The 15,072-nt window shown below is 33.5% G+C and overlaps 1 protein-coding gene across 8 annotated transcripts in view; it reads left to right on the top strand.

Moving 5' to 3' along the window:
• The window catches only part of SSBP2 (single stranded DNA binding protein 2), a 342,830-nt gene that overhangs the window by 238,642 nt on the left and 89,116 nt on the right, over nucleotides 1–15,072 (top strand). For 6 of the 8 annotated variants that reach the window (XM_010340761.3, XM_003920793.4, XM_074384233.1 and 3 more), the window contains one exon: nucleotides 4,861–4,950. The exons of the other annotated variants lie outside the window; for them this stretch is intronic. In XM_010340761.3, the coding sequence (XP_010339063.1) occupies nucleotides 4,861–4,950 (90 nt within the window). The remainder of the gene's footprint in view (nucleotides 1–4,860; nucleotides 4,951–15,072) is intronic. 8 annotated transcript variants of the gene reach the window in all.

A 15,072-nucleotide genomic window follows, 5' to 3' on the forward strand; every position in this document is an offset into this window, starting at 1 on the left:
CATAGAAACATGAAGAAAGATGCCATGGTAACTCTCTTAAGTTCATTTTAATATTTCCTTGGGAAAACAAATAATTGTTCCATACTTTAGTTGATTTGAGAACACCAGATTTAAAATACTGGATTTATAAAGTCAGTAAAATTGTATTTGTGATTTGGGAAAATGAAAAGGAAATAAGTAAAATCATTCTCCAAAAAAAAACAATAATAGTAAATAAACTTGAAATTTAGGACAGATGGCTAAGTAAATGCTTCAAGAGCAATTAGAAAATGCATTATCTGGAAGTGCATGATACAAAGCATGCAAATTGAAGAAGAAACAGAACACTTTTAATGATAATATTGTTATATCTGCCCTAAAGATTTATGTATTCAGTTTAATTAGAGGAAATATTGAAAACCCATAGTATTTATATGTTTTTCTCTTTTAAGAGAGAGCTGTAATAAAAATCCACCCCTAAATAGTCATGGATATATTATATAGTAAAGGATTTTCCATGCTTCTCCAATGGGAATTCACATAAATTCAGTGAAACGAATGCTTTCTAGTAGTGCTTACTATAATTAAACTGTTTGCTCTCCTTTTGTGATTTTGTCACAGCATCATAGAGTAATCATACATGCTTTGTGATTCAGGCCCAACAACAACTTTCTATGGATCATGGATAAATTTGACTCAAGTTGGAAGTAAACTTGAGAGAAGTCTCAGAAATTTCAGCAACATAACCCAAGAAATTTAGTACTTCTTCCATCTAAATAAATTTCTAATTCCAAAAACTTCTTATTTACCTTACAGTTTCAAAGCATGCATTATTTATTTGCTACTGTATATAGATTAGCAGGTTAGGCAGTTTGAGAAATATACTCTTTTACAATGGAAGGAGTACCATTTAGTGAACCTCTATAGTGTTTATTATCAGCATATGTTAATGATCAACAGAGTGTACCAATAAAATGGTACCCTAAGCTCAGTCCGTGTAATACAGTAGAAGGGAATTATCCTTTGCCAATAAATCCCAGAAGAGTGAATGAATAATTTAGCTACAAAATGTAGTCCACAAAGTGAATTTTGATTCAAAAATGCTATGGATTAGTGCTTTGTATGGGGTGTACTGGATAATTACCAGTATTCAGTACACTTCACTTTGTGACCTTAGGTCAAGGCTAGAAGTTACTCTCATATCAGATAACTTATCATGCTGTATACAATAAATCATCTAGCTATAAAAATTCTTATTTTCAAGATACTTGTATTGTGCCTAAAGTATGAACATTAAGAAAGAGGAACCTCCAAAAACTTATTGTGCCACACTGTCTTCCACAATGGTTGAACTAATTTACACTCCCACCAACAATGTAAGAGTGTTCCTATTTCTCCACATCCTCTCCAGCATCTGTTGTCTCCAGATTTTTTAATGATCACCATTCAAACTGGTGTGAGATGGTATCTCAATGTAGTTCTGATTTGCATTTCTCTAATGACCAGGGATGATGAGCATTTTTTCATATGTTTATTGGCCTCACGTATGTCTTCTTTTGTAAAGTGTCTGTTCATATCCTTCGCCCACTTTTGAATGGGCTTGTTTGTTTTTTTCTTGTAGATCTGTTTTAGTTCTTTGTAAATTCTGGATATCAGCCCTTTGTCAGATGGGTGGACTGCAAAAATTTTTTTCCCGTTCTGTTGGTTGCCAATTCACTCTAATGACTGTTTCTTTTGCCATGCAGAAGTGTGGCGATTCCTTAAGGACCTAGAAATAGAAATTCCATTTGACCCAGCAATCCCATTACTGGGTATATATCCAAAGGATTATAAATCGTTCTACTATAAGGACACATGCATACAAATGTTCATTGCAGCACTGTTTACAATAGCAAAGACCTGGAACCAACCCAAATGCCCATCGATGATAGACTGGGCAGGGAAAATGTGGTACATATACACCGTGGAATATTATGCAACCATCAAAAACGATGAATTCGTGTCCTTTGTAGGGACATGGGTGAACCCAGAAACCATCATTCTCAGCAAACTGACACAAGAGCAGAAAATCGAACACTGCTTGTTCTCACTCATAGGCGGGTGTTGAACAATGAAAACACATGGACACAGGGAGGGGAGCACTACACACTGGGGTCTGTTGGGGGAAAATGGGGGAGGGATGGGGAGTGGGGAAGTGGGGAGAGATAGCATGGGGAGAAATGCCAGATATAGGTGAAGGGGAGGAAGGCAGCAAATCACACTGCCATGTGTTTACCTATGCAAAAATCTTGCATATTCTTCACATGTACCCCAAAACCTAAAATGCAATAAAAAAAAAATTATTGTGCCACTGTGAAGGGATAGGTACAAACTGTCAAAATTTGGTACATCTTGAAATGTAGGAAGGAAATTAGTTAGTAGTCACTGTAACTGGATTCATTCATTTGTTTGATTTGCTGATTGCTTGACTAACCTACTTAAAATTGTAATTCTTACCTATTTTACTAGGAATTCTGTATTCCCCATCCATTTTTCTTCTTAGATCATGGATAAATATATTTGGTTTGTTTTACTCATTGTCTTTCTTCCCTCACTAGAATGCTGACGTTATGAGGGCAAAGATTTTTTTCCCGATTATATTAACTGTTATATTACAAAACGAAAAGTCCTTGACTACCAGAAGAGAAAATAAATTCAGTATTATTATTGAATTTATTAAATAAGTTTAAAGGCATAAGATGAAAATTCTGAAACCATTTTAAAGGTTTAACTTGCTTAAATCTTCATCCAAATGATTAATTTTGTTTTGCTTTTAAGTAATGGCAGGAAAAAAAAAAACCCACAGGAAATATATATATAATGAAGAACTTTGAAGAAAACCTACCCACCTAGCATATGCTATCCTTCAAACAATGTAACCTGCCAAAAAGGAAAAAATATATAAGCAGTTAGTCAAATATTTAAGTGTGAATTTTACATGTTTCTTTGCCAGCATCCTTACCTGTTGAATTTTAGTTCAGCTGCAAATGAATACAAATGCCTATTCCTATGAATAGGAAAAAAAAACATATTTTATATACTTCTTAAGCACTGGAATTGAGGGAGAAATTATATCTCCGAGCTCCACTAAAAAGTTGCAATAATTCAGTAAATTCTGTTTCGTCTCTTGGTACACATGCTCAGGGTTATAGTATACCTTTGAAAGTACAGGTGAGTGTGCTTTCCAAATTTGTCCTTTTTAATATTTCTTTTTATTGTAGAACAATTTTCTACTCTGCAGTTAATTAGAACAATAGTGATAGGTCATGTCTAGCTTTCATACTAAGAGCAACTTCTACATGACAGTAAATGTCAGCCTTAAATATATAGATAAAATCTTTCTTCCTAGATCTGATCGTAATCATATTTATTTAAAGTAAAAGAGGTTGTATTTGATGGTATTTTTTCTTCTTACTCTAACATTGTTGTATTAAAATTTTACACAAGTTTAGTTAAAATGCAAACAAGCAATTTGCTTCTCATTTTTTAAAAAACATGAGTGTTGCTGTATAAAGCTCAACAGAGCAATAACTGATAAATGGTAGGTATTCCATTAATGTGCACTAATTGAAATTGCATGTTTTTTCTTAGAATAATAGATTAATATTTCATCTTAAAATCTAAGAAATACTATTTCTTCTTTTATATTCATATGCCTTATCAGAAGTTTAAAATTTTGACATTCATAGGTAAGCAACATTTCAGATAATCACATTTAAATCTAGACTTCTTCAGGAAATACTAAAATGATTTGCCTTAATTATTAATAACTGTCAGTACTCTAAACTAAACATATTTAGTATTTTTATCAATTTATATACTGGGATATGTGTGCTACAAACATACTGAGATTTTTACATCTTACAGTGAAATATTAATGCATGAATGAATACCCTGAAATGTAGGTGAAGCTAGCACAACAGATTCACTAGATACAGGATTTGCTTTGATATTTCTTCATAGAAGAACTGTTCAATTCAAACTGATCTATCTTCAGCATATTTCTGATCCCTTCTTGACTGCTTTTAGTATTTGTAATATGTCTAATCAGGTTGAAGGATGAAATCTATGATTGTAGAACAGTTGTGTGTATTACTGCCCAATGTAAGTATTAAATCTGTAATCTTGATTTTATTACAAAGAGTCTAACCCAAAGTTTTTGATACTCCTCTTTTATAAAATTCTAGGATTCCATGAAATAATCTGCAAGTGAAGTAGACTTTGAAGTTTTCAGTTTGATTTTAGACTGTTTTCTCCAAATCTAATTTATTTCTCCTATTCAATCCCCTATTTACTTCGATGCCTTCACCACCCCGTATATTTTGACTACCAGTTATATAGTATATCAGAAAATGAATAATGTAAGTGTTGCCACCTATAGGCAGAAAATTAATTATACTTGTTTATGATATAAAAGCATAATCTAAAAAAAAAGAATTATTTTTGTCAACTCCTACAACCACCCAACATCTTTAAACTTTTTACCTATTTATTTACCTATTTGTTTTTGATGTTGCCATTTCAGGTGCCTGTGCCTTAAAATAAAGCATGTACTAAAGCTTTTATTGTTTTTTCATAGTGCTATTTGCATTTACTATATCATCAAAATATACCTAAAGTTCTTTGACTTCACAAAGTTTGAAGAGACTTGTTAAAACCAACTAATTTAACTAGTCATATACTAAACTGTTGTATCTCAGTTTACTTCTAGGATGGGGAAAATTACCAGTATTTGTTCCCAGGAATGAAAAAGCATCCCTTCCTACAAGCTATTATCATTAGTCTTTGGTTTTGTGCCTTCTCTGTAATGATACAGGTTTGTTTCTCCTTTATTCTTTGCAGAGTGCTGCAGCAGCTCCCAGTCCAGTGCTAGGAAACATTCCCCCAGGAGATGGCATGCCAGTAGGTCCTGTGCCACCAGGGTTCTTTCAGGTACTCAGAGAAACTCTGACTAGGAATGTTAAGGCATAGGAACTCCTGTTTGATTTTATTAAAGATATGAAGGAGGATGAGGCTATTTTAATTCTTAAGATAAACAATAATGTGTAGCTAACTCTTGATTATTCAGACTTTCTTCTTATGTTTTATTTGTTGTTAGATTATATATTTATTTACTTAGTCATTTTGTTGTTCAATTAAGAAAGAAAAGGAGTTGAGAAATACAAATTTGCCCATTAAATTAATTGTGGTAAATATTTTGTGGGAGAACAGACTAAATATGAGGTTCTGGAAAGAGATGGATATTTAACTATATAAGCTATCCATATCTCTACAGATAAGATAATCAAGATTTGGCTGCACTTTCAAAATATAGCTAAATTATAATCTATTAAATTATCAAGAATTACAGGCTATATCAAAATATGTTTAAGAATTATCTTTGGGGCTTTTAAGCTGGAATTTGTATTAATATCATTATATAATATTTTAAGATCAGATTTCAAATATATGTGAGTATTCTTAAATTTTAACAAGACCAATTATTTTAGCAATGATGTTAACAATTTTACAATGACAATACAGTATTTAACTTATAAAATTTTTACAGCATCCACTTCTTAAATCTGACAGTTTTCTAACTCTAACCAAAATAAATTCTGAAATTTATTTTTAAATTAATAATAGTTAATTTTATAATACCCTTTGAAAAAATTAAGAACTTAGGAGCTAAGAACTAGAGTTGAAAGGCATTACAGGACCTAAGGTAATATGCTATCTTATTAATGAATTACATTAGGTACTTATAAACTAATTTGTCACTTCAGTTTTGTATTTTCAGAGTTTTTCACAGTCATTTGTTAGCTAATTGACACCATCATTGCAGGGTCATCAATATACTTATAAATGTGAAAATAAAGAAATAAAATTGTAAATAATTTTCCAAAGTATGTCAATTGAATAAAAAGGTCTTAGTTAAAACACAGTTCTGACTCTAGACCTTTAGGACATGCTTATATGTTCAGCTACTCTGTATTAATACACAAGTAGTTCAGAAAAGTCTTCTTAGAGCTCACATTCTGTCTTGGGGACCCTTTCCTATAATCTAGAAATAGACTATAACTTGATTATTAATTAAAACACCATCATTTAAGATATTGATAATAAAAGTTAACACTTAACTGCTAACTATATACCATGCTTCATTCTAAATGCTTTATATATATAAACTGTAATCCTCACAATACCCCTAGATATAAATAAAGTATGTATTATTATCATTCCCACTGTACAGATGGAGAAACCAAGGCATTGATAGCTAAGTGATTTACACAAAGTCAGAAAGTTGCAGGGCTTGGATTCAAATCAAGGTAGCCTGGACTTTTGCCATCGAATTTATCTTTTAAGGCTTGTAGTTGATTTTCATGAAATATTTCCAGTTCATTTTATTTTTTTCTTATTCCCTTATTTCTCTTGCCAAAGATGGGTAGAAGTTAACAGAGTAAATCAGAAGAATATATATTTCTTCAGAAGAGAGTTACTGAAAGTCTCTAAGAGGCACTTTTGAAAGAGGGAGCAGGTTGGGAAGGAAGCCAGATCCTTTCATTCTAGGGTTATGCCAAGATGTATAGATCCATACACTTTCATTTTCACATTCTCCCCTTGACTATCTTCTGTCTCAGAGTCTCTGTAAGAGTCATTGAAACAGCTTTTAGTTTTTCCAATGTGATAAATATTTTGAGTATTGCTATATGCCAGGCACTGTCATAGGCATCTAAAAATGAGCAGGTGTAGTGTGTACCTTCCTGAAGCTTACTGTATAGCCTGTGAGGCATTATTAAAAACAAATAACTATAGTAGAGTGAAATATGTGCGGTAACAGAGTAAAGTTTAAAGTTCTGTGATGACCTAGATGAGAGAGCCATTAAATCTATCTGAGTTGGAGATAAGAGTAATATGGAAAACACTGTCCACCAAAGCAAGCAGAGGAATTACATTTCAGAAAGTCAGAACAGTATCAGCAAAAGTGTGACTGCATCAGAATTATCTGTGCAGAGGTGTTCAGAATAATACATACAGAAGGTAGGGGGGAGGGTAGGCAGGAGTTCTAAGATATGAAATTGGAAAGATATGCTGTAGCATGGCACATGTTAAGAACTTGAGTCTTCAGGAAGGGCAATGACCTGAATTCATACCATGCAGTGGATTCGGGCTCTATTAGGCACCTGTGGGAGGGTTATGTACAAAATCCCTGCCCTCAAAAACCCCTACAATGTGATGAATGAGAGAAGAGGCCATTACAGTATAGATTTTTTTTAAATGGCTGTAGTAAATGGGTGAAGTATGGTCTTAGAGCAAATCAGAAGGCCACCAAACCGAATCTTGGGAGATGCATAGTCAGAAAAGCATTGTCAAAATAGTCAATGAAATCTAATTTGGCACTTAAGGATGAGTTACAAGTTAGGCAAAGGAAAAGAGGGGAAGAACTTTCTAGGAAGAAAGAAATAATTTACAAAGATCCAGAGTGAAAAGAAGAGAGTGAGAGACCAAGGAAAACTGAAACTTAGTTAGCTAAAGGGAGAGTAGTTGGTGATAAGGCTTGAGAGGGATTATAAGGGCCTTGTAGGTTAGTAGAGTTTGAACTTGATCCTAACGGCAGTAGTAACTACTGGAGGACTTTAAGCAGGAGACAGACATGTTCATATTTGCATTTCTAGAAAAATCACTCCAGCTGCATTGTGTAGACAGAACTGCAGAGGAGCAAGTCTGAAGGTAGGAAGATAATTGAGGAGTCTTTTACAGTACTCCCGTAGAATTTAATGATGACCTTAACTAGTAAGTATGGAGAGATGTGAATAGATTTGAGAGACAGATAAATGGGGGATAATGCAAAATAAGAGAATTCAAGGATAATATTCTAGTTTCTCGCTCTAATCTGGGCAGAGGTAGGTACCGTTTTCTGAGCTAGAGACCACAAAATGGAAAATAGGTTTGAAGTGGGATGGATGAGGTTCCCATGAGTCCTCCAATTAAACCTGTCTATTAAGCTGATAGATCTGTCCTAGGTTTGAGGTTTACGATGGTAATCTAAACTAGAGATAAAAATTGCAGGACCATATGATATTAAGGGTACTTGAATCCTCAGGGGTAGATGAACTGTCCAAGGAGAAAGTATAGAATGAGAGGGTAAGAGAACATACAGCTGAACTACAAAAAACACTAATATTTAAAAGATGAACAAAAGAATAAGCCATTATGAATGCAGCAGTGTTAGTAGGTTGGCTATGATAGCAGCTCAAGGAGGAGACTTTCTGAACTGACTCAAGATCAGTGGTAGTAGAATTATAAAGCAATAAATGGTTCATAGTTATGTTTGATAGGCCTTAATTAACCAAAGTTAGGATAGAAGAGAAAGACAAGAATCAAGGATAATTCTGAGATTTCTATTTTGGGTCTCTGGATAAGTGTAGTGGCTTTATCTGAGTAATGAAAGACAGGAGATTGAAGAAGTTTCAGATATATTCGAATTTGATACGCAAGTCATTCCTGTTTATCTAGGCAGAGTATTTCAGCTAATCCCAAGTACTTTTTTTCTCTATTCAACATTTAAATATGTCTTCCTAGAAATGCCTCTCTAAAATATTTTTAAAAACTCAAAGTATCAAAATTTTTAAAAAGACATGTGATATTACTATCTTTTGGTACATATGATGATGGGATCAGATGACTCAAGCATGTCCTAAATATCAGCATTGGTTTCCTGCAATTACTGAACAACAGTGTGATTCTGGCCGTAGTGTCAAAATATATATAGTTAATGAGGAGTAGCTGCCTTCCACAAGTAGAAATAGCACCAGACAATAATAATTCAAATTCAGACTCCAGCTTCTAATCCAGTTCCAAAGAGATGTTGACTTCCAAGAGTGATCCAAATCTGGAGAAGTTGTAATGAGTATCAGTTCACAGTTCATAAACTCTAATACCCAAGATCAAGCACAATCCTGATTATTAGTTCAGTACAAGGCAAGGAGGAATGGAAGCAACTGGAAAAGAGCTGGGTGTGGCTCCTTCAAGTAACAAGGCCCAGAAGGCTGGCTAGGATAGAGACTCAGATTCTCCAAAAATCCAGACTCGGGTACCAGGGAATTCCTGGTTCAAAAGAGACTTAGGCAAAAGAGTGCTAAATAGTTTTTCCAGCCTCTCCTGGTTGCAGCTACTAAATTCTGAAGGGTAATTACCTCCTATTGCCTTTGACCTTTTTAGATAATGAGAATATTTTATATTTATATTCTTAGTAAATGCAAAGCTTATTTGGAGATAGCTTGAATGGACGAGACCAAAAAAGGATCTCCTCTTTTAGAATTAGTGAATAAATAAAAGTAAAGAATAATAATTTATAATTAGCAAATCAAGCCCCAGCCTAAGTAGTTCTGAGCTCTACTTACTTTGTGATCATACTGTAAAAAATACATTGAAACATTTCTCCTAAATAGACAAACATACTCCTTTTTTTCCTGTTTACATTAAGAACAAGCTCCCTGTTCCATTACAAGAATAGACTTAAATTCATTACCAAGTGGAATGATCACAAACTCTGAACTTGTGAATCTGTAACAACTATATTTGAAAAATAGCAATGAATTAAACTCTAAAATAAATAATTATGGTGTAACTTCGTACACTTAATAAGTCCATTCTGGAAAGCAGTCTTCAATGTCTATTTGTGACATTGTTCATATTTAAACTTTGATGTTTTTATTGAAATGAGAGAGCCTCTGTTGCTGAGTAGGAAACCAATGAAGTAAAATCAGTGGGACTAATTGGACATGCAAAAGGAGACACCAGTTTAGTAAAATAAAGCCATTTAAAGTATGACATGTAGATATTTACTTGGAGTCTTTTTTTCAAATAAGTAATTTGTGTAAGAAACCCTGTAAGTCCTCAAAGTGACACCATGGAACTGATGAATGACTTTAGAGCAGCTTTCTTAAATTCGGAACTCTTGCTGCTTGGGATCAGAGGGAAGAGAGTAGATGTGGCCATTGATCTAACAAAAGTTTGGCAGTTTTCGTAGAATAAAATACAGTATCTTGATATAGTGTGAACACATATCTATTGTAGGCACCCAGAACTGAATTTGTACTCTAACTTTTATATGCCTGTCTTATTCAGAGATTTCATTGTATGCTGAGAAATTTGGGTTATATATGAAAAATACCAATTTGCTATTTATTCATTCTCATGGCTTCATACAAAAGGATAGCAAAGAGCTTTGATTTCTGCAATGTTGAAATAGGCAGCAATATTCCTTAGACCAAGTGGATTTTCTTCTCACTTATGTATAATGATCAAAATAATTTACTATTAATAAAATGCACTAAATAACACAGAAGTACTAATTCTTTTGTTTTAAAAAAATTACATTATTAACTCTGTTACCTTGTAAAGTTCTGTAATTTTATGGATAAGTAATAAGGAATTTTCTATTGTGAATTTACTATAACCTATAGAACATTAATGCAATGGACATTTCTTATTTTAACCAAAAATTTGAGGATGGTAAAAATGCTTTTTCCTACTTTATGTTCTTTACCAGAAGAAAACTTTTAAGAAGGAAACTATAACTTCTTTATCACTCTAAGAACTAAGTACGTTCATATCCTTTATATAAAAACACAACATAATCTTTTAATAACTAAATACATTCATATCCTTTACACAATATAATTTTTTAATAGGTGCTAATGTGGATAATATCTTTAAGTCTGTTACTAATCTGGGATATACCTGTAAATATCTAATTTTGAGCTCTGTATAGACCTTTGTTCTCTTTTATCATGTATTTTGATTTTCATATTGATATATTTACTATATTTTAGTCACTAGATCTTTAGTATTATTAGCTGAAACTGTTGAAAACTGATAATATGTTGATGTTGGGTTGTAAATTTAAGACTTTGACGTGGATAAGATTATAAATACATGTTAATGATAAAGGATACCAAGTAATTTAGTTTCAGACCAAGGTGATCATTCATATTTTAAAATCTAAGTAGAATGAAACTCTGATAGAGTAAAAAATACGTGACAGCAGGTTTGTAAGTCACATTTTGTTTGCAGGCCTAAAATTGGCAGTGGTAAAGCTGCCTTGCCATCTAGTGGTAGTTTGCAGATGTCTCCACTTGTTCAGGGCCTTTTTTCCAGAGGTTCTATTTTTAGCAAGGCTGCACTGTAGCAAGCTGACCTAATGCTTTGACATAGTAATAACGCAATAAGGAAAAAAAAATAGTAAGAAATTTCCTCTTTTCTCCATGGTGGTATTATTGACTAGGAAAGAGGCTCAATATAAACGCCATTCATAGAGCAACAAGGACAAAAATCTCAACGTGTACAATAGTTTTGATATTTTAATAGAAAAAGAATCAAAACTGAGAAAAATAATTATTTAATCTAACACTCGAAACTGAAAAAGAAGACCAATAATAAATGGTTTTACATGTCCTGGTTAAATGGTTTTACATGTCCTGGTTAAATGTTTTTGGGGGTAGATGTTTATTTTTGGAAATAAATTCTGCATTTTGAAGATACCTTAATATCTATATTTATCTACTCTGCTATTCCTATTCAGCTTTCTAAACCAGCCATTTACATACATGTAATTAAATGGTCTGTATACCTTCTCGATTTCCTTGTGTTATTAGTCTTGGTATTACCTTGACTTCCAGTGGTTTGCCTTTCCCCTTATCTTTCCTGACTATGGCTGTTTCAGAAATTAGTCTTAGAAAGTACTTTAAGCCAGGAGAAACTCCGTTTCCTTCTCAGAGAAGTTATAGATATCATCTTAGATTTTAGATAAATGAGCTAAAAGATTACTTGTTATATCCTTCTTAGTTTGAATGAGGAGGCTACTGAAAATCTCAAGTAGAACTAAGTTATTAGACTAGAATATCTAACAGCATTAATATATGTAGTTTTAAAAATTCAGACATTAGAAATAGTGTTTCTCAGAATTAAATACATCCAGGATTTAGATAGTGGAGGTGAGGAAGGTGGCTTATTTATCAAAGCTCAAGAAATAAAAATTAAGTTCAATTTTCTTAAAAATATAATTTTGAATCTTTAAAGAACAGAGATTCTAAATATTGAAAATAGAGCAAATCTTTCCCTGGTAGAAAGATAAAAGCAACTAAAAAAAATAAAGGTGCCTGACAGCTGCTGCTTTTGATAATGCTGTCCTGCAGCTGTGGTAATAGTTTTTCTGGCCTCAACTATTAGAACAAATTAAAACTGCTCAGCTTGAGTAACTAAGTAAGCTTTTTTAAAAATTGCAGTTCAGGCAACTAAAGACCCTACAGCAGTAACTGGATGGATAGAGAGCAAAAGAAGGGAATGTTGGGTATTCAGAGTCTACCTGGTTCTTCCAGTGAGAATCAAATGAAACACTTTCCTATTAGAAACCCATTTTTTTGTCATTTACTTGTTTGCCAAACTGAGTATTTAGGAGAAACTTAGGTTGGTCATTCTAGACCAGCATTTGGTTTTCCTTTCATTTTCATGCTACTCTTGGAAGCCAAATGTCCAAGACATTTATGAAACAATAAAGCATCATAGTTTAAAATCACATCTGAGATAAGAGCCAAGCTGTTGTTCAGACCATCTGAAATTTTTAGTTTTTCTTTAGAAAATATTACTGAAAATTCTTCCCAGGTGCTATAGTTTTTATTAAAGTTCCTTACTAAAAAATACATAGAGCAAATTGTAAATATGTAAAGACTTTTTATAACACAATTTTAGTTTAGTTTTCTTTTAGTATTGGTTACAGAAGCAAAAATGCTCCACATTCTTGGGGGAATTAAAGAAAAGGAACAGGTTATTAAATATATTATCAATTACTTACTTAGGTGGACTAGATTTGTCCTAAGCATACATTAGAAAATTAGCTTTTTTTTTTTAAAGAATAACTTATTACTAGGTAGTATTCAGGAATACTTTGTCTAATGTTCTATGTCAGGGGTAAACAAAATTTTTCTGTGAAGGGCCAAATAGAAAATCGTTTGGGCTTTGCATGCCACACGGTCTCTCGCAACCACTCAGCTTGGTTGCACATAAAAGCAGCCACAGACACTAAGTATATTAATAAATTAAAGAGCATGGCTGTGTTTCAGTAAAACTTCATTTACAAAAAAAGCAGATGGTTCGCAAGATTTGGCCTAAGAGCCATAATTTCCCTATTTCTGTTCTACATGAATGTGGTAAGAGACAGCCTATGAGAGATCAAAAGGGTAAGGACCAGCGTTTCTCTAAGGGGGTTCTGTGGACTATTGCAAGAGTCCTGGGAGCCACCCAACTCTTAGAGGACTAGAATTCTTCAGGGTAGGATGTGTGGGGCCACAAATCCTTTGGTTTATGTTATGGTTTTCTTGTTTGTTTTGTGTTTAACAACTGAGTCTTACAAACTAAAATTTGAGAATCACCGTCTAAGATTGTCAGTGACATTTAGTAACAAAAATATTTATTGCCCGCCCCCCCACAGCCACTCATACCAGAGTCACTACAGTCAACAAGATGAATAGAAATTCTTGCCCTCATAGAACTTAGTTTACTAAGAGAAACAGTTGGTAAGCAAAATAAATAATTATTTTAAAATATATGATATGTTAGTTGTGATAAGAGTTAGGAAGAGAAATAAACAGAAAAGGAAAATAGGCAGCATTGCAAAAGTTTTGCATAGGGTGGCCAGAAAAGGGCTCATCCAAAAGACGTCATTTGAGTAAAGACCTGAAGGACAGGAGGAAATAAACCATGTAATATCTGGGGGAAAAGTGCTCCAGGTTAAGGGCCAAGCAAGTGCAAAGGCTTCCAGTTGAAAGCATGACCAGTTTTTTCAAGGGACAATAAGGTATTCTGGATAGATAAAGTAGAGCATCAGCTGGGGAGAATTGCTAGATATGAAGTCATAGATAACAGAAATCCAAGTCAAGTAGAACCTTGCAGGTTATTGTAGGGACTTTGGATTTTCTTCTGAGTGGAGGGTTTTAACAGCATTCTGGCTGCACATAAAGATTGGTCTGTTGGAAGAAAGTGTAGAAACAAGGAGAGCAGTTTGCGTGTCATTGCAAAATTTTGACAAGAGATTATTATACCACTAAGGAGGTAGCAGTGGTGAGAAGTGATTAGATTATATATTTTGATACTAGAGCCAACAGATTTTTTTTACTTTTATTTTAGATTCAGGGGTACATGTGCTGGTGTGTTGTATAGGTAAACTCATGTCATAGGGGTTTATTGTACAGATTTTTGTCACCCAGGTACTAAGCCTGATACCCAACATTTATTTTTCTGGTTTTTTTTCCTCCTTCTGCCTTTCACCCTCTAGTAGGCCCCAGTATCTGTTCTTCCCTCTTTGTGTCCATGAGTTCTGATCATTTAGCTCCCATTTTTAAGGGAGAATATGTGGTGTTCGTTTTTCTGTTCCTGCATTAGTTTGCTAAGGATAATGGCCTCCAGCTCCATCCGTGTTCCTGGAATAGACATGATCTCATTGTTTCTTTTTAATGGCTGCATAATATTTCATGGTGTATATGTACCACATTTTCTTTATCCAGTCTGTCATTAATGGGCATTTAGATTGATTACATGTTTTTGCTATTGTGAATAGTGCTGCTATGAACATGCAAGTATATGAGTCTTTATGGTAGAATGGTTTATATCCCTTTGGGTATATAACCAATAATGGGATTTGCTGGGTTAAATAGTTGTTCTGTTTTAAGCTCTTTGAGGAATTACCATACTGCTTTCCATAATGGTTGAACTAATTTATACTTTCTACCATCAGTGTATAAGTGTTCCTTTTTCTCTGCAACCTCACCAGCATCTGTTATTCTTTGACATTTTAATAATGGCCATTCTGACTGTTGTGAGATAGTATCTCACTGTGGTTTTGATTTGCATTTCTCTAAAGATCAATGATGAGCTTTTTTTTCATATGCTTACTGGCCACATATATGTCTTCCTCTGAAAAGTGTCTGTAGACATCCTTTGCCCACTTTTCAATGGGGTTGTTTTTTCTTGTGATCTTGTTTAAGTGCTTTATATTAATAGATGCTGGTGGATATT

The sequence above is a fragment of the Saimiri boliviensis genome, chromosome 1 (assembly GCF_048565385.1).
Source record: "Saimiri boliviensis isolate mSaiBol1 chromosome 1, mSaiBol1.pri, whole genome shotgun sequence".
Taxonomy (NCBI): domain Eukaryota; kingdom Metazoa; phylum Chordata; class Mammalia; order Primates; family Cebidae; genus Saimiri; species Saimiri boliviensis.